The 24530-nt window shown below is 39.2% G+C and overlaps 1 protein-coding gene across 2 annotated transcripts in view; it reads left to right on the forward strand.

Annotated features, from left to right (window-relative positions):
• The window catches only part of prkcab (protein kinase C, alpha, b), a 247828-nt gene that overhangs the window by 199187 nt on the left and 24111 nt on the right, over nt 1–24530 (forward strand). Inside the window, exons 9-14 of one of the 2 annotated variants that reach the window (XM_052139685.1) lie at nt 2298–2327; nt 10349–10489; nt 10926–11099; nt 16992–17083; nt 19597–19659; nt 24302–24440. In XM_052139685.1, coding sequence (XP_051995645.1) covers nt 2298–2327; nt 10349–10489; nt 10926–11099; nt 16992–17083; nt 19597–19659; nt 24302–24440 — 639 coding nt within the window. The remainder of the gene's footprint in view (nt 1–2297; nt 2328–10348; nt 10490–10925; nt 11100–16991; nt 17084–19596; nt 19660–24301; nt 24441–24530) is intronic. The other variant, XM_052139686.1, reaches the window with a different exon arrangement.

Genomic DNA, 24530 nt, shown 5'->3' on the forward strand with positions numbered 1-24530 from the left:
TGGTTTTTGCCACCATTCTGAGTAAATTCTAGAAACTGTTGTGCGTGAAAATCCCAGAAATACTCAAACCAGCCCATCTGACATCAACAATCATGCGATTATCTAATCAGCCAATTGTGTGGCAGCAGTGCAGTGCATAAAATCATGCAGATACAGGTCAGGAGCTTCAGTTAATGTTCACATCAACCATCAGAATGGGGAAAAATGTGATCTCAGTGATTTGGACCATGGCATTATTGTTGATGCCTGAAGGGCTGGTTTCAGTATTTCTGTAACTGCTGATTTTGTCATGTCTTCCCATGATGGGAAAACCAGCTTTGAAAAGTTAAATACAATTTCTTATTATATTCATCAGTGAAATTTACTACAATTAGCAAATAAATATGACATGGTTTTCTACTTTAGGATTGATACATGATGACACATTATAAATATAACTATCAATCATATGTCACGAACCCCGCTCCCTCGCTCCGCCCCCTCGAGCTCCCACGCTCGTTCCGCCCCCTCGAGCTCGCACGCTCTTTTTGCTCGCTCAAGCCCTCACGCCCACTTTGCTCCTACTCGCTCACATGCTCGTAGGCAATCTCCCTTCCTCGAGTTTCTCACGCGTTTCCCATCCCCCAGAACATTATGACCACCTGCACTCGCATCATCTGCACTCCTGCACATTAGTTTCACCTGCACTCGTCTCATCACCTGTCATGGTTTACACCTGCACTCGCCCCTATATATATCACTACCCTTTCGTCTCACGGGTTGGTTATTGTATTTAGTTTCCCGTGTCTTTGCCCCCCGCTAGTCTCGTCTAGTTTTGACCTCCTCTCGTTCACCTCTTAGCTTGCCAGCTCCCCTTGTTCCCCTGTCTTTTGCTCCCACTTGTTATTCTTATTCTGATTACCCCGGCTTTGACCCCTACGCTCTCGTTGACCACTCTCTCCTGGATTTGCCCCTTTACCCTATCTTGATTCCCCGGCTTCGATTTAACGCTCACCCTGACCATTCTTCACTGGATTTGTCCTGTTTTTGTACTGTTGCCTGCTTTGTTGGAATAAAGCAGTTTTCTCCGACATTGTGACTGTCTCGTCTTGTGTTTGTGTGTGCGGGTTACATCATAATTAATATTTACGTTTTACATAGCATTTATTTTTACATATTTTAATGTAGAATTTTACTTAATATGTTCATGTTCTCGCTTAAATGAACGTATTTAAAGTACAAAGTATTTAATCTTTTCTGCTATATTTGCTTCACCACAAAATAATTATTTTCAGGGAAGTTTCAGAATAGAATTTAAAAGTTATTTTTTATGGTTTAAGGTGAATTTTGTGTTCAGACTGTATTCTGTATACACATAGACAATATGCATCTACATGCAGTTCCAGTCAATTCAGAATGGATTTTAAAGACACTAAATCATTAATCTTACAGTTCAATCAATATCCTTCAGATTTAAACTACCCACCAACATCTACTCAGTTTACTCAATGAATACATGACTTGTATTACACATAGATAACTCATATTGGCATAATATACATGCTGTATAGCCAGAGGGGAACAGGTTTCTCCAGGTTTCTTATGCAGTTTTGGATTTCTTGCCACAGTTGCCTTAGGATTGCTCACAGGGGGCATAAAGACACATTGTTTTTAAAGCGTGATTTTCAATCATGTTATTTATTTCAACAGCACAATGAGGACTTCAAGACATTACAGCATTATTTTCTGTTACGCTATTTTGAAACGATGTGTACTGGGAAAAGCGCTATACAAATACAAATGACTGGACTTGTATGTTTATAATTGCCACCAGCATAAACAGAAATCCAACTATTACACACATATGAACCTTTTACTACTTGTATTACTAGTTTGTGCAGCCTTGTGTCTATGCTGCCCTACAAATACAAAACACAGTAACTACACCAACCCTGAAATAGAGAAAAATGGCTTCAAAGTTTATTGGTCGTACTGTTGATTTTGTATTTACTGCAATTTTCACATTCTGATTTCTCTGAATCAGAGTATAGTTGAATCAAACCTGTCTATCACTGTACAGATCATCAGATTTCACTAATAAATCAATCTTGACAAAATGTGTAGTAACAGTGTTTCGCCTCTGCAGGGCAGTATGGCTGTGTGTTGGTTTTATCACTGGTTGATCCTCAACTCTCTTTGTTTTGTTATGTATGTTTCTTGCCCTTCTGCATCTAACCACAGCAAACTGAAGAGTCTTCCCTGTCTTTTCCTATATCCACTTTACCTGACTGACAGTGCAGTTTCTATTCCTCTTATAGGCCTGTCAGCTCAATTTCCACCTCCTGAAGGTAGACACCCCCCCATCTCTCCACTCACCTATACTGTATCTGTCTTCTGTTCACCATAGAATATTATTCACTCCCTCTGATTATTTGTGTGGCTCAGGTCACTACAAAGAAATCAGATTTACTAACAAAGATGCAATACAACTTCTTTCAGGTTTCTGTTTACTTCACACACAATTTGACACTTTTTTTACACACATACACACAGACACACACACACACACACGCACAGACAGACACACACACACGCACATGCACGCACGCACGTACAGACAAACACACACGCACACACACTCACACACATACGCACAGACACACACACACACACGTGCACAGACACACACACACGTGCACAGACACACACACACACACTCACACGCACAGACACACACACAGACACACATGTTTTATTGCTATTATACAAACACGTGAGCACTGCTTGTTAGTAAATAAGCAGAGCACAGAAGCTAAAGGAACAGTAATGATCTTTTGGCTGTTTGTGGTCTGTGTTAACCTTTTATAGATGATTATAGAAGGTTGACTCTGAGCATGCCTTCATGTGCATCCTGAATGAATGACAAATTAATGTATTAACACACTATTAATGTTCTGGAGTGCACCAGTGTTTGGGTTTGCATGAAGATCACTTACATGAAAGCTCCAGTAGGGAGCAGCACATGATCACAGATCTGAGTATTTTTACAGTTTCTCTAAGATTGACATGCTAATTAATGTAATTCTCCATTTTGCATCCTTAAACTTGTTTGTGTGAAAATTATTCATTCTAAATCACTTTTTAATTGTCTACAGTTTTGTATTCTGCAATAAATATCCTACATATATTGTCAAGGGACCTGAAAGTACACTAAACACCGATCAGCCACAACATTAAAACCACCTGCCTGATATTGTGTAGGTCCCCCTCATGCCGGCAAAACAGCACCAACCCGCACCTCAGAATAACTTTCTGAGATTATATTCTTCTCACTACAAATGTACAGAGTGGTTATATGAGTTACTGTAGACTTTGTCAGTTCAAACCAGTCTGGCCATTCTCTGTTGACCTCTCTCATCAACAAGACATTTCCATCAGCAAAACTGCCACTCACTGGATGTTTTTTGTTTTTGACAGCATACAGAGTAAATTCTAGAAACTGTTGTGTGTGAAAATCCCAGGAGATCAACAGTTACAGAAATACTCAAACCAGCCTGTCTGGCACCAACAATCATGCCACAGTCCAAATAACTGAGATGAAAATTTTCCCCATTCTAATGGTTGATGTGAACATTAAATTAAGTTTAACTGATGATTGCACTGCAGCCACATGATTGGCTGATTAGATAATCAGATGAATGATTGTTGATGCCAGAATGGTGCCAAAAACAAAAAACATCCAGTGACCGCTCACTGGATGTTTTTTGTTTTTGGCACCATTCTGGCATCAACAATCATTCATCAATCAGTTCTACTGATGGAAATGTCTTGGAAAAGTCATTTGTGGTGAGAAGAATATAATCTCAGAATGCTGTTCTGAGATGCAGGCTTGCGCTGTTTTGGCGGCATGAGTGTAACCTACAACATTATTAGACAGGTGGTTTTAATGATGTGGCTGATCTGTGTATATCAAGACAATGACCCATCATCCACCATTGTGCTTGACTGTTTGTAGATGTTTAAGGCAGAATGCTGTAATTCCTCCAAATGTGGCATTATCATTTGGTGTGTTCAGATAATTTGGAATTGGCCATATAATCCTTTATAGAGTGCAATATTTGGTTCTCTGGGTTTATTCAGCAGTTCTCCAGTGCACTAAACAGACTAAAGTTCACCAGCTATAGAAGTGGACTCAGTTCATGCTGAGGACAAAACAATTGTTATATTGGTTTCACAAAGCCAATATACTGTTATTGTACAAACTTGGTTTTCAGGGGTGGGGTTATGATTTCCAAAGCCCCAAGCAAATGTACAACCGGTGCAATATTGCGGGGCAATATGTCTTATAATATATCTCCATATTTTTCAGGCTGTTGATGATATCTGAAACATAACATGATAATTGTTTATTTGCTCAGAAATTACAAAACTATGAATACTTTTTTTATTCATCCTAACAGCCTAAAAGTCTAGTTTTTCATGAATTAAACTGAGGAAGAAATGTATTTAATTAATAATATAATAAATATAATTTGTATGCACCAGTACAACAATACAGTAATAAAAACATTTTTGTGAATGAAAAGTGTGTGCAAAAACTACAACTTCACTCATATTTTGGAACCCTGATGAAAATTATTAATTATTGAGTTAATTTGATTATTATTATTGTATGATGCTGAATTACTATTATTACTATTAGAATATGGCTGTTTTATATATACACTCACCTAAAGGATTATTAGGAACACCATACTAATACTGTGTTTGACCCCATTTCGCCTTCAGAACTGCCTTAATTCTACGTGGCATTGATTCAACAAGGTGCTGAAAGCATTCTTTAGAAATGTTGGCCCATATTGATAGGATAGCATCTTGCAGCTGATGGAGATTTGTGGGATGCACATCCAGGGTACGAAGCTCCCGTTCCACCACATCCCAAAGATGCTCTATTGGGTTGAGATCTGGTGACTGTGGGGGCCATTTTAGTACAGTGAACTCATTGTCATGTTCAAGAAACCAATTTGAAATGATTCGAGCTTTGTGACATGGTGCATTATCCTGCTGGAAGTAGCCATCAGAGGATGGTACATGGTGGCCATAAAGGGATAGACATGGTCAGAAACAATGCTCAGGTAGGCCGTGGCATTTAAACGATGCCCAATTGGCACTAAAGGGCCTAAAGTGTGCCAAGAAAACATCCTCCACACCATTACACCACCACCACCAGCCTGCACAGTGGTAACAAGGCATGATGGATCCATGTTCTCATTCTGTTTACGCCAAATTCTTACTCTACCATCTGAATGTCTCAACAGAAATCGAGACTCATCAGACCAGGCAACATTTTTCCAGTCTTCAACTGTCCAATTTTGGTGAGCTCTTGCAAATTGTAGCCTCTTTTTCCTATTTGTAGTGGAGATGAGTGGTACCCGGTGGGGTCTTCTGCTGTTGTAGCCCATCTGCCTCAAGGTTGTGAATGTTGTGGCTTCACAAATGCTTTGCTGCATACCTTGGTTGTAACGAGTGGTTATTTCAGGCAAAGTTGCTCTTCTATCAGCTTGAATCAGTCGGCCCATTCTCCTCTGACCTCTAGCATCAACAAGGCATTTTCGCCCACAGGACTGCCGCATACTGGATGTTTTTCCCTTTTCACACCATTCTTTGTAAACCCTAGAAATGGTTGTGCGTGAAAATCCCAGTAACTGAGCAGATTGTGAAATACTCAGACCGGCCCGTCTGGCACCAACAACCATGCCACACTCAAAATTGCTTAAATCACCTTTCTTTCCCATTCTGACATTCAGTTTGGAGTTCAGGAGATTGTCTTGACCAGGACCACACCCCTAAATGCATTGAAGCAACTGCCATGTGATTGGTTGATTAGATAATTACATTAATGAGAAATTGAACAGGTGTTCCTAATAATCCTTTAGGTGAGTGTATAATAGTAATATATTTCTGTCATATTTACTTCACCTTCGCTTGGAGCTTTTATTTTGACGGACAAATGATAGTGCACTGCAGTGTCAGTATGTATTGCAGTATGTATTGCCCGCACCTGCATCAGCAGCGCACGTACACGATTCAGCGCATGGCGTGATTGAATAGGGACCCCTAGTGTCACTTCCTTCGACACAACGTCGAAGTGAGCGACAGACGGGGAACGTCTAGGTTACTGTTGTAACCTCCGTTCCTTGATGGAGGGAACGAGACGTTGTGTCCCCCCAACCACGACGCTGAAACGAGCCACTACTATGGCCGAACCTTATTCTCGGCTCCTTAGTGCAAATCCTGAATGGACAGATGCATGATTCCCTTCTTTTATACTATATATATATATATATATATATATATATATATATATATATATATATACATACACATACATACATGCTTTTGTGTCCCTTGCATATTGGGAATAGTGTGACCTACCACAACTCTGACCACAACGAAGAGCTACAATTAGCACTCTCAGACAGAATGTGGAAAAACTGCTATAAATGTAGAAAGAAAAAAGTGCATTAGTGCTCTACATGCTGTCTGTGGATATTCACACCTAAACTACAAAACAGAGTTGCCTGTTTCAGTAGAGAGTGCCGTACAGTGTGCAATTGTGTTAAAGATGTTGGAGGTGTAATTGCAGGTTTTAGGATGGGTGATAACCTCTCATTATCACTGTCGAGTGTTGAGACATGAAGACTCTCACAGAACTCAACACCACATAGCTAGACACAGACACTACATGCAAAACAACATCATGCACCAAACCAATGGGTCCATACTGTTACAGAAATAGTTCTGCCAAATTTCAAACAGCTCTTTTTCATGCAAAGACAGTTTGTAGCAACCACGACTGTCAAACTCCAAACAGGACAATAAGCACCATAAAAGTACACTGTAATATACATGAAGCATATACAGGTGAAACTCGAAAAATTAGAATATCGTGCAAAAGTTCATTAATTTCAGTAATTCAACTTAAAAGGTGAAACTAATATATTATATAGACTCATTACAAGCAAAGTAAGATATTTCAAGCCTTTATTTGATATAATTTTGATGATTATGGCTTACAGCTTATGAAAACCCCAAATTCAGAATCTCAGAAAATTAGAATATTACATGAAATCAATAAAAAAAAAGGATTTTAAATATAGAAATGTAGGCCCTCTGAAAAGTATAATCATGCATATGTACTCAGTACTTGGTTTGGGCCCCTTTTGCATTAATTACTGCCTCAATGCGGCGTGGCATGGATGCTATCAGCCTGTGGCACTGCTGAGGTGTTATGGAAGACCAAGATGCTTCAATAGCGGCCTTCAGCTCTTCTGCATTGTTTGGTCTCATGTCTCTCATCTTTCTCTTGGCAATGCCCCATAGATTCTCTATGGAGTTCAGGTCAGGCGAGTTTGCTGGCCAATCAAGCACAGTAATACCATGGTCATTGAACCAGGTTTTGGTACTTTTGGCAGTGTGGGCAGGTGCCAAGTCCTGCTGGAAAATGAAGTCAGCATCTCCATAAAGCTTGTCTGCTGGAGGAAGCATGAAGTGCTCTAAAATGTCCCGGTAGACGGCTGCGTTGACTCTGGACTTAATAAAGCACAGTGGACCAACACCAGCCGATGACATGGCTCCCCAAACCAACACAGACTGTGGAAACTTCACACTGGACTTCAAGCATCTTGGATTGTGTGCCTCTCCATTCTTCCTCCAGACTCTGGGACCTTGGTTTCCAAATGAGATGCAAAATTTGCTCTCATCAGAAAAGAGGACTTTGGACCACTGAGCAACAGACCAGTTCTTTTTTCTTTAGCCCAGGTAAGACGCTTCTGACGTTGTTTGTTGTTCAGGAGCGGCTTGACAAGAGGAATACGACATTTGAAGCCTCAGTCCACTCCTTGTGAAGCTCCCCACACATTTGAATGGCCTTTTCCTGACAATCCTCTCCAGGCTACGGTCATCCCTGCTGCTTGTGCACCTTTTTCTTCCACACTTTTCCCCTCCACTTAACTTTCTATTAATGTGCTTTGATACAGCACTTTGAGAACATCCAACTTCTTTTGCAATTACCTTTTGAGGCTTTCCCTCCTTGTGGAGGGTGTCAGTGATGGTTTTCTGCACAACTGTCAGGTCAGCAGTCTTCCCCATGATTGTGAATTCAACTGAACCAGACTGAGAGACCATTTAAAGGCTCAGGAACCCTTTGCAGGTGTTTAGCTGATTAGAGTGTGACACTTTGAGCCTACAATACTGAACCTTTTCACAATATTCTAATTTTCTGAGATTCTGAATTTGGGGTTTTCATTAGCTGTAAGCCATAATCATCAAAATTATATCAAATAAAGGCTTGAAATATCTTACTTTGCTTGTAATGAGTCTATATAATATATTAGTTTCACCTTTTAAGTTGAATTACTGAAATTAATGAACTTTTGCACGATATTCTAATTTTTCGAGTTTCACCTGTATACATTAATATAAAATGAAGCATTTTCCCTATTTAAGTAAATTGAATTTATGGTTATTTATGTCAGCATAACTAGAAAACCTTTGTTACAGTAGATATTCATATGTATCAGTTGTATCAACTTTACAAATGTTATCAACTGTTCTTAATTAAAAAGGTATGTCACACGAATAAGATTAAAAAAAATTATAGCACATTGTTTCAAATGATCTTTAATAGCCTATTATTGTTTCAACCTAATTTAATTGGCGCAAAAGAAAATAATGAACAAAGAAGTGCAGATAAAGCTGCCTTTCAGCTACTCACAATCACATGTGCAAGGTAAAATTACATGTATTAAACAGCAACCAACTGTGTGATCAAGCTAATGGTGACTGTACTTGAAATAACTAATTACAGTAAAACAAAATCAGTAATACTAAAAAGAGCTAAAATCTCCATGAATTCTTAATAACAACTAATTAAATGCCTCAATACTCTTGACCAAACAAACATGCTTAAATGATTCCCCACAACCTCAGTTCTGAACTTGATTTTTTGAGTTAGTAGTACTTAATTAAGTAAAAGTATTTATCTTAATTTTAAGAATTTTTTAGGAACTCACAAATATTCTATTACTTAATGTATCACTCTATATAATCACCATATAATTCATATTTTGTGTTGTACACATTTTCTGGGTTCAATACAAGTGAAGATCAATTGACAGCATGTGTGGCATAATGTTGTGTGTAAACATGATTTTGCTGTGATAAAATCACTCACAAACCTTTTCTGTGTAAAGTTGTATTACATTTTACAATTCCTTTACCATGACGATGTACTGTCAACAAACCCTAAAACGACTGTAAAAATGCCAATTTAAACAACTTTACAGCTCAAATAATACAAGAGTTTCAACAGAAGTAAATACAATTATAAGCTTCATTTTTCTGTTTAAACCCTAAAACAAATTGGCTCCATTGACTTCCATTGTAAGTGTCTCACTGTTACTTTGATTTTTGCCTTTTTAAAGTAAAGGGTCAACACTAGGGGTGTAACGATCCATCGATCTGGATCAATACATCGATCCAATGACCAACAATCCAATGTTATCGGTACAATGTATAAATACGAAATTAATTTTTGTGGTAATCAACATTATGCCATTATATTATGATTGCTTCCTTGTTTCCATGGGACCCAAACCCATGTCACAGTGAATGCGATTGTTTCCTAGATTCCTCAGGACCAGAATCCATGACAATCAGCAGTGCTGGGTAGTAACAGATTACATGTAATCTGGATTACGTAATCTGATTCCAAAAATCAAATACTTGTAATTAGATAAAATACAATTTGGAAATACTCGTAATCAGTTACAGTCTCTTTTTTAATGGATTTTTAAATGGACAGGCAACAACGTTAAATCATTCATAATTTCTTCTTTTTTTATATTTAAAAGTTTTATTCATAATGAGCCTACCACTGATATACTGTAAATTTGGGTGTCTTTGGGTGTTTTTGGAAGTGAGGATTGTGGAATTGCACACACAGATCTGATATTAGACACCAGTGGTGTAGCCAGAAATTAGGCTCTGGATGTGCCAAACGAAAAAATGGTGTGCTGGAACTGAAGCACTCTAAAGGTGGTACATGTACCATTGACAACGATTGCATTATTTTTTTTTATGTCTCATTTATTCTTCATATGTCTCTCCAGCAGCTGTTTGTGAACATCCGTCAAGCCCAGCACACATCATTTTAACTCAGGCCGAACTATGTTGCTGCACAATTTTAAGAAGTGCCATATTGTGTAGAGCACGCTGGCAGACATTTTAAAGCCAGAGATTTATGTTTGGGAGTTTGCAGAAGCTCTTGTGTAAATTGCTGACTGATCCCTCTCGATCACTCCTGTAGAAAGCTCGGCTTGGCCCAGGGAAGAAAGTCATCACACCCTCTGATCACCGGCGCTTCAGTTTACCATCTGGAAACATGGACAGAGTCCGACTCAATGACTTCCATTTTCTGACTCTTCTTGGCAAAGGCAGTTTTGGGAAGGTCAGTCACACTGATATATATTTCAAAGATGAGGCAAAGTTCACAAAGTTTTGGCAAATCCAACAACTGTCTTCTTTGTAGTGCTTATAGTGTAGCAGTCTGGTACCTTGTTAACAACCCATAGAAAGAAAGAAAGATCTCAAATTCAGTTTCTCCAGACAACAATGAGATTAAACTGATATTAAATGTTCTTCTGAGAAGAACTTATTCTTTGATAAAGACACTCATTTAATTACATAAATCTACCCAATCAGATTGGAGCTTGTGACTTTGGGAAAACCTACAGCTAAGATTAGGCACCCACTATCACCATAGTCGCATCGAATAAGCATCTGCCAAATGAATAATAACTTAACTTTGCCCATTAGTTTCACCATCTGTTTTCATGTGTTTCCTCTCAGGTTGTTCCCCAGTGTTGTTTTCTTCTGTCATACAGGTGATGTTGGCGGAGATGAAGTCCACTGAGGAGCTATATGCTATTAAAATCCTGAAGAAAGATGTTGTGATCCAGGATGATGATGTTGAGTGCACAATGGTGGAGAAGAGAGTGCTGGCCCAGAGAGAAAAGCCGCCGTTCCTCACCCAACTGCATTCATGCTTCCAGACTGTGGTGAGAAAGAAGAGGACTATGGCAGAATAATTTATATTAATATCTTCTGTCTGTTTTTCCTTTGGGGCTTTTATTTTGCCCATTTGTGTTTGATGTTACAATACCAGTAAACAGAAATATTTTTGCTGGTCATCTTCAAATAATGAGTATCTAGTGTGAGTGTTTGGGGGTTGTCATAAGTCACAGCAGGACACTCTCAGTATGGGCACCCTTCTGATGAATAATGCAACAGATCCCAGCATGCCCTTACTAAATGTTCATTAGCTTGCAGACAGTAAACCAACCATCATGTTCACTTGCATTTAACTCTCCAATCACAGTGGCTCCACCAGCACTAGTTATGATGCATTTTCAACACAATTTGTGACTTACTAAGTTGAACCACAGCCCTGCTGAAAAGACCTGGGGTGATATTGGTGTTATCGCCAGGCCTCTGGCTGGTGATGTAGGAATACGAATATGAATATAACATTTTTTTTTAAATAGATAAATGATATCAAATGAAAGCTCTCATTCAGGAATTATTATAAGATAAATGTCTTATTTCTGTTCTGTTCACTGCTTCTGTACGCCCCAATTGCTCACAAAGTCTATATTTGCTCTTATTTTAGGCTAATTTCTTCTGTGTCTGTGATCATGCATAAGAAAATAATCCAACGATATATCACTGATGTCCAGAAGAAAAAGCATAATAAATCATAGGCAAAATGTGTTCTCAACTACCAATGAGGAAATTTTAAACATTGCAAATCTAAGGATCTCAGGTTTATAACGAAACCTAGATTAAGCTATTTGTCCACTCAGAGGCCGAGATACACTGCCTGGCCAAAAAGAAGTTGCCATTTGGATTGAAATTAGCAGATACTTAAGAGCCTATGATTGGATAATTATTGCAGTGATTAATAATTTTCAGCTGGTAACAATTCTTTTAACTGATGCGGTGTGTAGCTTCTCATTTTTTAAACAACCATGTCAGAAGACGTATCTCATGGTCGTGGAAAAGATGTTACTGTGTTTCAAAAGGGGCAAATTATTGGCCTGCATCAAGCATAGAAAACAACTAAGGAGATTGCTTAAATCACTGGAATTGGGTTAAGAACTGTCCATTATTAAAATCTGGAAGGAAAGTAGTGAACCATCAGCTTCACAGAAGAAATGTGGTCAGATAAAAATCTTGAAAGATCATCATCGATATCACTAAAATGCTTGGTGAAGTCACATCGTAAAAAATCGACAGTAGAACTCACGGCTATGTTTTATAGTGAAAGTAAGAGCATTTCCACATGCACAATGCGAAGAGAACTTTTAGGTTTGGGACTAAACAGCTGTGTGGCCACAAGAAAGCCACTTGTTTGTGAGGCTAATCAGAAAAAAATTACTTCAATTTGCTGGGGAGCATAAAGATTGGACTGTGGAACAATGGAAAAAGGCCATGTGATCTAAAGCCTCTGGAGGTAGTGTTATGATCTGGGGTTGCTTCAATTGGTCATGGCTCATCAATATTATGCAGCAAAATGAAGTCAGCTGACTGCCTGAATGTACTGAATGACCAGGTTATCCCATCAATAGATTTTTTCTTCCCTGACGGCACAGGCATATTCCAGGATTACAATACTAAGATTCATCGGGCTCAAATTGTGAAAGAGTTGTTCAGGGAGCATGAGGAACCTTTTTCAAAATGAATTGGCCACCAAAGAGTCCTGACCTTAACCCCATTGAAAGTCTTTGGGATGTGCTGGAGAAGACTCTCCCATCATCAACACAAGATCTCATCCAAAAATGAATGCAACTCTGAGTGGAAATAAATGTTGTGACATTGCATAAGGTAGTAGAAAAAAATTCATGACAAATGTGTGCAATAATCAAAGCTAAAGGTGGTATTAGAATATGAGTAAGGTCTACTGGGGCATAAGTCACAGAACATTTTAATGATCGTTACCGGAGGAATGTGTCACAACACACAGTGCGTCGCATTGGCCACTGTCCACCATCGAAAGCCCTAAAGGGCACCTGGACCTTGGAGCAGTGGAAAAAGTTCACCTGGTCCGGTGAGTCCCTGGGGAAGCAAGTTTACCTGGAGAAGTGATGGCACCAGGATGCACTGTGGGAAGATGTCAAACCAGTGGAGGGAGTGTGATGCTCTGGGCAATGTTCTGCTGGGAAACCCTGGGTCTGGACATCCATGTGAACATCAATTGAGACATGCCACCAACCTAATCATTGTTGCACACCAAATACACCCCTTCATGGCAATGGGATTCCCTGATGGCAGTGGCCTCTTTTAGCAGGATAAGTCACCCGGCCACACTATACACATAGTTCAGGAATGGTTTGAGGAACATAATGAATAGTTCAAGGTTGCCCTTGCCTCCAAATTCCACAGATCTCAATCTGATTGAGCATCTGTGGGATGTGCTGGACCAACAAGTCCGATCTATGGCAACTCCACCTCACAACTTACAGGACTTGAAGGATCTGCTGCTAATGTCTTGGTGCAAGATACCACAGAACAACTTCAGGGATCTTGTAGAGTCCATGCCTCGCTGTTTTAGAGTCAGCGCTGTTTTGGTGCCATGTGGAGAACCAATAGCATATTAGGCAGGTGGTCTTGGCTCATCAGTGTATAGTATGTGTGTGTGTATATATATATATATATATATATATATATATATATATATACACAGTGCATCCGAAATTATTCACAGCGCTTCACTTTTTCCATCTTTTGTTATGTTATAGCCTTATTCCAAAATGGATTAAATTAATAATTTTCCTCAAAATTCTACAAACAATACCCCATACTGAAAACGTGGGAAAAAAAAGTTTGTTTGAAATCTTTGCAAACTTATTAAAAATAAAAAACAAAAAAAAATTGCATGTACATAAGTATTCACAACCTTTGCCATGACACTCAAAATTGAGCTCAGGTGTATCCTGTTTCCACTGATCATCCTTGAGATGTTTCTACAACTTGATTGGACATGATTTGGAATGGCACACACCTGTCTATATAAGGTCCCACAGTTAACAGTGCATGTCAGAGCACAAACCAAGCCATGAAGTCCAAGGAATTGTCTGTAGACCTCACAGGCACAGATATGGGGAAGGGTACAGAAAAATGTCTGCAGCATTGAAGGTCCCAATGAGCACAGTGGCCTCTATCATCCGTAAATGGAAGAAGTTTGGAACCACCAGGACTTTTCCTAGAGCTGGTCGCCTGGCCAAACTGAGCGATCGGGGGAGAAGGGCCTTAGTCAGGGAGGTGACCAAGAACCAGATGGTCACTCTGACAGAGTTCCAACATTTCTTTGTGGTGAGAGGAGAACCTTCCAGAAGAACAACCATCTCTGAAGCACTCAACCAATCAGGCCTGTATGGTAGAGTGGCCAGACGGAAGCCACTCTTCAGTAAAAGGCACATGACAGCCCGCCTGGAGTTTACCAAAAGGCACCTGAAGGACTCAAAACAAAAATATTTGGCCTAAATGGCAAGCGTCATGTCTGGAGGAAACCAGGCACCGCTCATCACCTGGCCAATACCATCCCTACAGTGAAACATGGTGGTGGCAGCATCATGCTGTGTGGATATTTTTCAGCTGCAGGAACTGGGAGACTAGTCAGGATCGAGGGTAAGATGAATGCAGCAATGTACAGAGACATCCTTGATGAAAACCTGCTCTAGAGCACTCTGGACCTCAGACTGGGGCGAAGGTTCATCTTCCAACAGGACAACGACCCTAAGCACACAGCCAAGATAACAAAGGAGTGGCTACGGGACAACTCTGTGAATGTCCTTGAGCCCAGACTTGAACCTGATTGAACATCTCTGGAGAGATCTGAAAATGGCTGTGCACCGATGCTCCCTATCCAACCTGTTGGAGCTTGAAAGGTCCTGCAAAGAAGAATGGGAGAAACTACCCAAAAATAGGTGTGCCAAGCTTGTAGCATCATACACAATAAGACTTGAGGCAGTAATTGGTGCCAATGGTACTTCAACAAAGTATTGAGCAAAGGCTGTGAATACTTATGTACATGTGATTTTTGTCATTTTAAATTTTTTATAAATTTGCAAAGATTTCAAACAAACTTCTTTCACGTTGTCATTATGGGGTATTTTTTGTAGAATTTTGAGGAAAATAATTAATTTAATCAATTTTGGAATAAGGCTGAAACATAAAATGTTTTGGAAAAAGTGAAGCGCTGTGAATACTTTCCAGATGCACTATATATATATATATACACACAGTGCATTCATAAAGTATTCAGACCCCTTCATTTTTTCACATTTGTTATGTTGCAGCCTTATGCTAAAATGCTTTTTAAAAATCACATCATATACACACCGTACCCCTTAATGTCAAAGAAAAAAACTGATTTTTGATAACTTTGCAAAAAAAATAAATAAATTAAATATCAAATTGACATAAGTATTCAGACCCTTTGCTATGACACTTGAAACGATTCTACACTTTGATTGAAGTCCACCTGTGGCTAATTAAATTGATTGGACATGATTTGGAAAGGCCTATATAATGTCTCACAGCTGAAACACATATAAGAGCAAAAACCAAGCCATGAGGTCAGAGGAACTGCCTGCAGAGCTCAGAGACTGGATTGTGTCAAGGCACAGATCTGGAAAGGCTACCAATTTTTTTTTAAGCTACATTCAAGTTCCCAAGAGCACATTGGCCTGCATAATTCTTAAATGGAAGAAGATTGGGACAACCAGAATTCTTCCTATAGCTGGCTGGCACGGTAGCACGCATCGGCCACTTTGGGTCCACAAATATGATGCGTGTTATGTGTGGTCTACACCAATTGAGAAACGTTTTACTAGAGATGGGCATTGGAAGCACTGGTGAACATGTCTATAATTGGCAAATTTTGCTGAACATTGGAAAACAAAACTCTGGAGGAATAAACAATGGACTATGGGTAGAGCTACGCAACCTCGGCTGCTAAGCAAACCTGGTACCGTGGTATTGCCTGATGCCGCTGGCCGGTATAGAGTGTGCTGGAAACGGTGTGTGAGGTAGAAGAAGCGAGCTGGCATACGTACTAGGCTAAAGGCTAACACTAACCGCCCGGCTCTACCATCCATTATCCTCTGTAATGTTCACTCCCTTGACAATAAAATGGACTTACTTAAACTACAGCTAACTACCCAGTAAGGGACTGCTGTGTTCTCATTTTCTCGGAAACATGGCTCAATAACAGCACTCCGGATGTAGCCATTCAGCTAGCCGGGCTAACCACACATCGCACTGACAGGTTAGCAGCACTGTCTGGTAAGGTGGTGGTGGTCTTTGTGTTTACACAAACAACAAATTGTGCAGGAATGCTGTTGTGGTCTCAAGCTACTGTTCATCGCTGATGGAGTTTATGACTGTGAAATGCCGGCCATATTACCTATCCAGAGAGTTTACCACCGTGCTCATTTTTGTGGTTTACATTCCACCTGGCGCTAAAGCAAGGGAAAGGCCAAGTGCACCTCAAATAATTTTTTATTCTTTGGTTGTTCAAATCAGGGGATTATGGGTAACCTACTGGATTGGCTAGACAGTGGCTGTTACACTGAAAAATGAATACTAACTGATGGAATGAGGTTTCAGAGGTATAATAACGTTCAAGAATGCTTTCTGGCTATCATTTGAAGTAGATATTTTAATCTAAGCCATCTCTTATTCTGAGTTATGAGAGGACTCATAAAATGTAGAGTTAATTAGTTAAGTTTAAATCTGAGAAAGAAGAAAGGAAGGTCAAATCTCATTCCTCCTTTATCACCTGATACTGCATGTGGGTCTCTTCTAGTGTTTGGATTGATTCAGTACTGAATACATGGGTGTAAGTTTCAACAAAGGCTCCATTATTGATCACTTTTGTCTTTTCTCAGGATCGCCTCTACTTTGTAATGGAGTACATTAACGGAGGAGACCTGATGTACCACATCCAGCAAGTGGGCAAGTTTAAGGAGCCACAAGTCGTGTAAGACCTTCCAAAAGACTGATGATGAATACATTACATTTATATGAATTCACTTAACAGACTCTTGTATCCAAAGTGACTTTCAAATGTGGAATGCTACAACATAAATGTTTTTAGGAAGACAGGAACATGAGAAGTACTGCAATACAGCATTACATAATAGCTCAGAAAATTACGAGAGCTTTATTTTTTGTGTTTTTAGAGGGCAAGCGTTAACTGTTGTGAATTAAATGCTCATGAAGAGTTGTGTCTGTAAGCCTTTTTTAAGGTACACAGGAACTGAGCAGTTGTGATAGAGTTGGGAAGATCATTCCAGCATGGAGGCATAGTGAAAGTTTGGGAAAATATTTTGTTCCTTGTCTTGTTGGTACACTTAGGCACCTCACCCTAATGTCCACAGATTTCTGGAGGGAATATAGATTTGTAAAAGTAGAAGGGTAAAAAACAAGTGTTCTCTATCTGTTCTCTATAAGCAAACGTGTCTTAAACTTGGTGTGGGCAACAACTGGCTGCAAATAAAATTAGATAAAGAAAGGTGTTACATGAGTTCTTTTGGTCCTATTTAAGATCAAATTCTCCACCATTTTCTAGATCATTAGTTTGAAAGTGTGTGCAGGAAGGCCAGATAGAAAAACATTGCAGTAGTCCAGTATAGAGATAACCAAGACCTTGGACAAAAGAGTCTGATCTTCAAGATGCACTGTCAGGAAATATTTGCAAAAACTGTACCTTTAGGGTTACATAAGCTTGTCACTGGGGCAGTACCCTCATAGGTGCACCCACTTTCCCCTGTACATGTCAGTTGAAAATATATTTGTACATTATATATCCTTAAGGACCTGACAGGTCAGCAGTCTTCCCCATGATTGTGAATTCAACTGAACCAGACTGAGAGACCATTTAAAGGCTCAGGAACCCTTTGCAGGTGTTTAGCTGATTAGAGTGTGACACTTTGAGCCTACAATACTGAACCTTTTCACAATATTCTAATTTTCTGAGATTCTGAATTTGGGGTTTTCATAAGCTGTAAGCCATAATCATCAAAATTATATCAAATAAAGGCTTGAAATATCTTACTTTGCTTGTAATGAGTCTATATAATATATTAGTTTCACCTTTTAAGTTGAATTACTGAAATTAATGAACTTTTGCACGATATTCTAATTTTTCGAGTTTCACCTGTAGAGCTGCTTATTGTTGGCAAAGCAGTGGTAGAAAAAGAGAAGAGGAGAGGGCCCAGCACTGAACCTTGGTGTTCTCCCATAGTTATTTGATGTGACTTGGAGTCCCCTCCCCTCCAATATATCCCAAATGACGTGTGTGTGTGTGTGTGTGTGTGTGTGTGTGTGTGTGTGTGTGTGTGTGTTTATCACTTTGTGGGGACCAAATGTCCCCATAAGGATAGTAAAACCCGAAATTTTTGACCTTGTGGGGACATTTTGTTGGTCCCCATGAGGAAACGGCTTATAAATCATACTAAATGATGTTTTTTGAAAATGTAAAAATGCAGAAAGTTTTCTGTGAGGGTTAGGTTTAGGGGTAGGGTTAGGTTTAGGGGATAGAATATAAAGTTTGTACAGTATAAAAACAATTATGTCTATGTAAAGTCCCCATAAAACATGGAAACACTAAGTGTGTGTGTGTGTGTGTGTGTGTGTGTGTGTGTGTGTGTGTGTGTGTGTGTGTGTGTGTGTGTGTGTGTGTGTGTGTGTGTATTTATCACTTTGGGGACCAAATGTCCCCATAAGGATAGTAAAACCAATTTTGACCTTGTGGGGACATTTTGTCGGTCCCCATGAGGAAAACAGCTAATAAATCGATCATGGAAACACAACGTGTGTGTGTGTGTGTGTGTGTGTGTGTGTGTGTGTGTGTGTGTGGCGACTGTCTTATCTACATTGATGGAAAAGGATTTGACAAGCACTAAATGTATAAAAGACTTTCAGCGTGTTCTTATTTCTTGATATCATCATAACAGAGAAACATTAGCTTCATTATAACACATCTTCAGCTTATGAATTGCTCTTCAAAAAATGGAACCAAGAAAACATATGAGCCATGAGTCAGAAAAGCCCTTAGAATAAAAGAGCAGCTACTGAAATATATTTATTCATGCTGTTATTGTAATATACATATGTGCGAGCAGAGAATGTCTGAGCTCAAATGAAATAATTTCTCTGATCAATTGTCTATAAGAGATTAAATTAAAATGTTTTAATGGAACAATCAAAGCTTGATGCAAAGACACATTTGTTCTCCCCAGCATTTTACTCCAATGAGATCATGTTAGGACTTGGATATCAGTCTTAGAATTAAGAAATGATTTTCCTTTATACACATTTTTTTTATTTAACAGTTTGACAGTTTGTACTGTAGCTAGAATTCCAACATACAGTTCACCCAAATAATCTAAATTCTGTAATCATTCACTCACTCTAATGTGGTTCATATTGCTTAATTGAGTCTTTTTACATGTGTGATGCTGAATTATCTAAACTGTGTTGTGTTGACAGATTCTATGCTGCTGAAATCGCCGTAGGACTGTTTTTTCTCCATAGGAAGGGAATTATCTACAGGTGGGTGGATTATTATATTTACTATAGCTCTTAAATACAACATTGTTATTGTTTTACACAGAATCAAAGAGCACAAGAGGTCTTAAAGATATACTTGTGTCATTGTTACATATGTCAATGAGTCACCATCTGGAGAACACTCCTAATTGGAGCAAATGTGACTCTTGACTCAATCAAATGAGATTACTAGAGAGCTGAGCCAATTAGAACTGACGCTGGCATCAAGACAATGCTATTAAAAGACCCTTTTTATTATTACCATTACAAGAGTACAGCGAACAGAGAAAGACCCATGTCATTGCAGCAAATTCATGGTTAGGACAAATAAGCATTATACTGTTTTTATATGTACAGTGTCTGCAAGGCAACACTGTATTGATATTCCTCAAATATTGTAGTTTAGGGCTGTTCTAAACTTCTAAGTATTAAACTTCTGCAATTAAATCTATTTATATATATATGATATATATATATATATATATATATATATATATATATATATATATATATAATTTTACTGTGAGTTGTGCTATTTATCTGGTCCTTGATCTTTTTATTTTGGCCCATTCACTAACTTTAATAGAATGTTCAGTCTTCCAAATCTAACTGACAGTGTAATATTCAGCATAATATTTGCATAGTGAATTGTGATTGATTCTTACATCTACTTGCATACTACATTTAGATTGGTCTTTTATCTTGAATTTATTTGAGTGATTCTCACGAAACCTGTCAGGAAAATGCCCTAGCCATATTTAACCCCAAATCAATACAAATAAATATGATATTCAATTTTTCATAAAGAAAATTAAGCCTACATTTAGGACCATTATTACATTTAGATGGCATTATTTTCTGGACACTTGGGCTACATCTACATTAATCCAGATACATTTGAAAACAGCGCTTTCTTTTCAAATTGCTCTCCATCCACACTAACGTTTTCAAGTGTTTTCCGAAAGTTGCTCGTCCACACTGAAACGTATGAAAATGCTTAAATCGTGTCACTGGGCATGTGGAAATTCCCCGTTGCATGTACGGTCTGAAACGCAATTGCCCTCGTGTTCAGTCACCGGACACCAATTACGAGTAAACTTCCCTTTGCCTTTGAAGGAACGTTCAAACATTTATTTTTTAACAACACTATCAAAGTGAGTATCAGGCAAATCAGCGCCGCTATAACACAGGCCGCCATCTTGATTATTTTGGTTGGATGGATCACATCGTTTGCGTTATCGTTTTCCAAAGCATCCGTTTTCACAGTACACACTACAACGCAAAAACACAATTTTTAAATTGATCCACTTTGGAGTGCGTTTTCGCGGACAAAAATGTCGTCTCAGTGTGGACGGAATGCCAAAACGGAGAGAAAAAGATTTGTTTTCATTTGAGAACGTATTAGTGTGGACTAGGCCTTAACCACATTTTACCCCTAATTATTTTTTACCTTGACACTTCCTGACGTTTTACTTCTGTACTTTGTCTGTTATTTTCAACGATGACTCACTGACACATTTTTGTTTGCTGTTTCCAGAGTCTAGTGCTGTCACAGAGATGAATTCATTGATATCTTTCAGGGAGTAGGAACATTTTTTGAATACCTTTCCATGAAAAAATAGCTTACAGCACCTTTAAAGGTTAAATGTGCATAACTATCATCAAAATAATGTCAAACATTTTATAAGCCCTAAAAAATTGTCATCATTTTCTATATGCAAAATGTCATTTCTGATTGGTTTCTTTTGATTTCTGTGTAAAATAGGGCAAGGACATTTTCTTGACAGGTTTCATGAGAAACACCAGTTTGCATACTGAATTGCGATTGTGTCTTTACTTTCTGCATCAATTTTAATAATCTATAGCTGCCTTTATAAAGATGTTGTCGGGTTATATGTTTATTCTCTTGCACAGCATACATTAAACGATCCATACTTAACTAACACAGAGCTAGAAATGTAATAACAATAACATTCTTGAAAACACTGTTCCATCACCATGAAACTGAGATTTATTCTGATGATTAGCAGTTATCTTAGATAGCTTTGCATAACATGTATCCTAACATCTAGTTCATGGTACGTGAATATGATGAACATGATTAGTTAGTAGTGCATGACCCAATGCTAGATGTGTTGTGTAGAACACATTTTACTAGAACATGTACCTCAAAGTAAACAACATCACTCAGATTTGAAGTGCATTATAAATATTCTGTCCTGATGTCACGAGTGAGTCACTTTGTATGAAAGAAGGCTGTAAGATAGAGGAGAAAGAAAGGCTGTTTATCTGCAGCGCTGTCTGTATTCAAGCCCTCGCTCACGTTCACTTCCCCTGTGGGGCTGCAGCGTTCAGCTTGCATTAATCATGCTCTTTGATGATGAAGGCTGGCTGAGCGTGGCGGAGGTCGCCCTGTCCTCTCACTGCCCACTCACACACACCCAACACACTCACAGCACTCAGCTAAACACACGTCCATGACAGTAACTGTTTACTATCTGCAAACTCTTCAGAGTATATAAGGAGACTTATTTTATTGGGCTGTCAATTAGAGAAGGGCGATATCATCTTGATATTTTCTAATTATTTCTCAATGTTTATGTATTTGATTTGAAATGGCTTAGAAATGTGATATTTTTCAATCTCAGGAAGCCTAATTTAAACCATTGTTGCCAAGTAGATTTAAAATATGTATCGCTAAAACAAGTAAAATACAGTAAATTCATTTATATGGACCAATAGAAAAATCAATATTTACCTACAATATATATTTTTAAAACATTTTATATAAATGAACAATGCCACACAGATACTTCCATGAACACTTTTGAGTGATGAGTCAAAGAGCTTTGAATCTATTCAGTGAAACTGACATTTTGAACTGATTCACAAAAAAGAATCACCAACACTAATGCAATTCAGCTCCTTAAGTTTACATCAGAGACAGCATTAGAAAAACAATCTTGAAATGCTCTGATGGGACATATACAGTACACCCCTCACATTTTTGTAAATATTTGATTATATCTTTTCATGTGACAACACTTAAGAAATGACACTTTGCTACAATGTAAAGTAGTGAGTGTGCAGCTTGTATAACAATGTAAATTTGCTGTCCCCTCAAAATAACTTGACACACAGCCATTAATGTCTAAACCGCTGGCAACAAAAGTGAGTACACCCCTAAGTGAAAATGTCCAAATTGGGCCCAAAGTGTCAATATTTTGTGGCCACCATTATTTTCCAGCACTGTTTTAACCCTCTTGGGCATGGAGTTCACCAGAGCTTCACAGGTTGCCACTGGAGTCCTCTTCCACTCCTCCATGATGACATCACGGAGCTGGTGGATGTTAGAGACCTTGTGCTCCTCCACCTTCCGTTTGAGGATGCCCCACAGATGCTCAATAGGGTTTAGGTCTGGAGACATGCTTGGCCAGTCCATCACCTTCACCCTCAGCTTCTTTAGCAAGGCAGTGGTCATCTTGGAGGTGTGTTTGGGGTCATTATCATGCTGGAATACTGCCCTGCGGCCCAGTCTCCGAAGGGAGGGGATCATGCTCTGCTTCAGTATGTCACAGTACATGTTGGCATTCATGGTTCCCTCAATGAACTGTAGCTCCCCAGTGCTGGCAACACTCATGCAGCCCCAGACCATGACACTCCCACCACCATGCTTGACTGTAGGCAAGACACACTTGTCTTTGTACTCCTCACCTGGTTTCCACCACACGCTTGACACCATCTGAACCAAATACGTTTATCTTAGTCTCATCAGACCACATAAGATGGTTCCAGTAATCCATGTCCTTAGTCTGCTTGTCTTCAGCAAACTGTTTGCGGGCTTTTCTATCTTTAGAAGAGGCTTCCTTCTGGGATGACAGCCATGCAGACCAATTTGATGCAGTGTGCGGCGTATGGTCTGAGCACTGACAGGCTGACCCCCCCCCCCTCAACCTCTGCAGCAATGCTGGCAGCACTCATACGTCTATTTCCCAAAGACAACCTCTGGATATGACACTGAGCACGTGCACTCAACAACTTTGGTCGACCATGGCGAGGCCTGTTCTAAGTGGAACCTGTCCTGTTAAACCGCTGTATGGTCTTGGCCACCGTGCTGCAGCTCAGTGTCAGGGTCTTGGCAATCTTCTTATAGCCTAGGCCATCTTTATGTAGAGCAACAATTCTTGTTTTCAGATCCTCAGAGTTCTTTGCCATGAGGTGCCATGTTGAACTTCCAGTGACCAGTTTGAGGGAGTGTGAGAGCGATGACACCAAATTGAACACACCTGCTCCCCATTCACACCTGAGACCTTGTAACACTAACGAGTCACATGACACCGGGGAGGGAAAATGGCTAATTGGGCCCAAATTGGACATTTTCACTTAGGGGTGTACTCACTTTTGTTGCCAGCGGTTTAGACATTAATGGCTGTGTGTTGATGTTATTTTGAAGGGACAGCAAATTTACACTTATACAAGCTGTACACTCGTGACTTTACATTGTAGCAAAGTGTAATTTCTTCAGTGTTGTCACATGAAAAGATATAATCAAATATTTACAAAAATGTGACGGGTGTACTCACTTTTGTGAGATACTGTATATGTACATGATTTATTTATTTACTTTTATTGTCTTTGTACTCAGAGATTTGAAGTTGGACAACGTGATGTTGGACTCTGAGGGTCACATTAAGATCGCAGACTTCGGCATGTGTAAGGAGAACATGTTTGAGGGCATGACGACGCGCACCTTCTGTGGAACGCCCGATTACATCGCCCCAGAGGTGAGACTGCAGTCATGGGTCTCGGGTGAGGGTCACACACTGAAAACAATTGATTGAGGACAGTTGTTCCCTCAGTTGAATTGAGTAATG

This window comes from Xyrauchen texanus, chromosome 12 (genome assembly GCF_025860055.1).
Source record: "Xyrauchen texanus isolate HMW12.3.18 chromosome 12, RBS_HiC_50CHRs, whole genome shotgun sequence".
Classification (NCBI taxonomy): Eukaryota; Metazoa; Chordata; class Actinopteri; order Cypriniformes; family Catostomidae; genus Xyrauchen; species Xyrauchen texanus.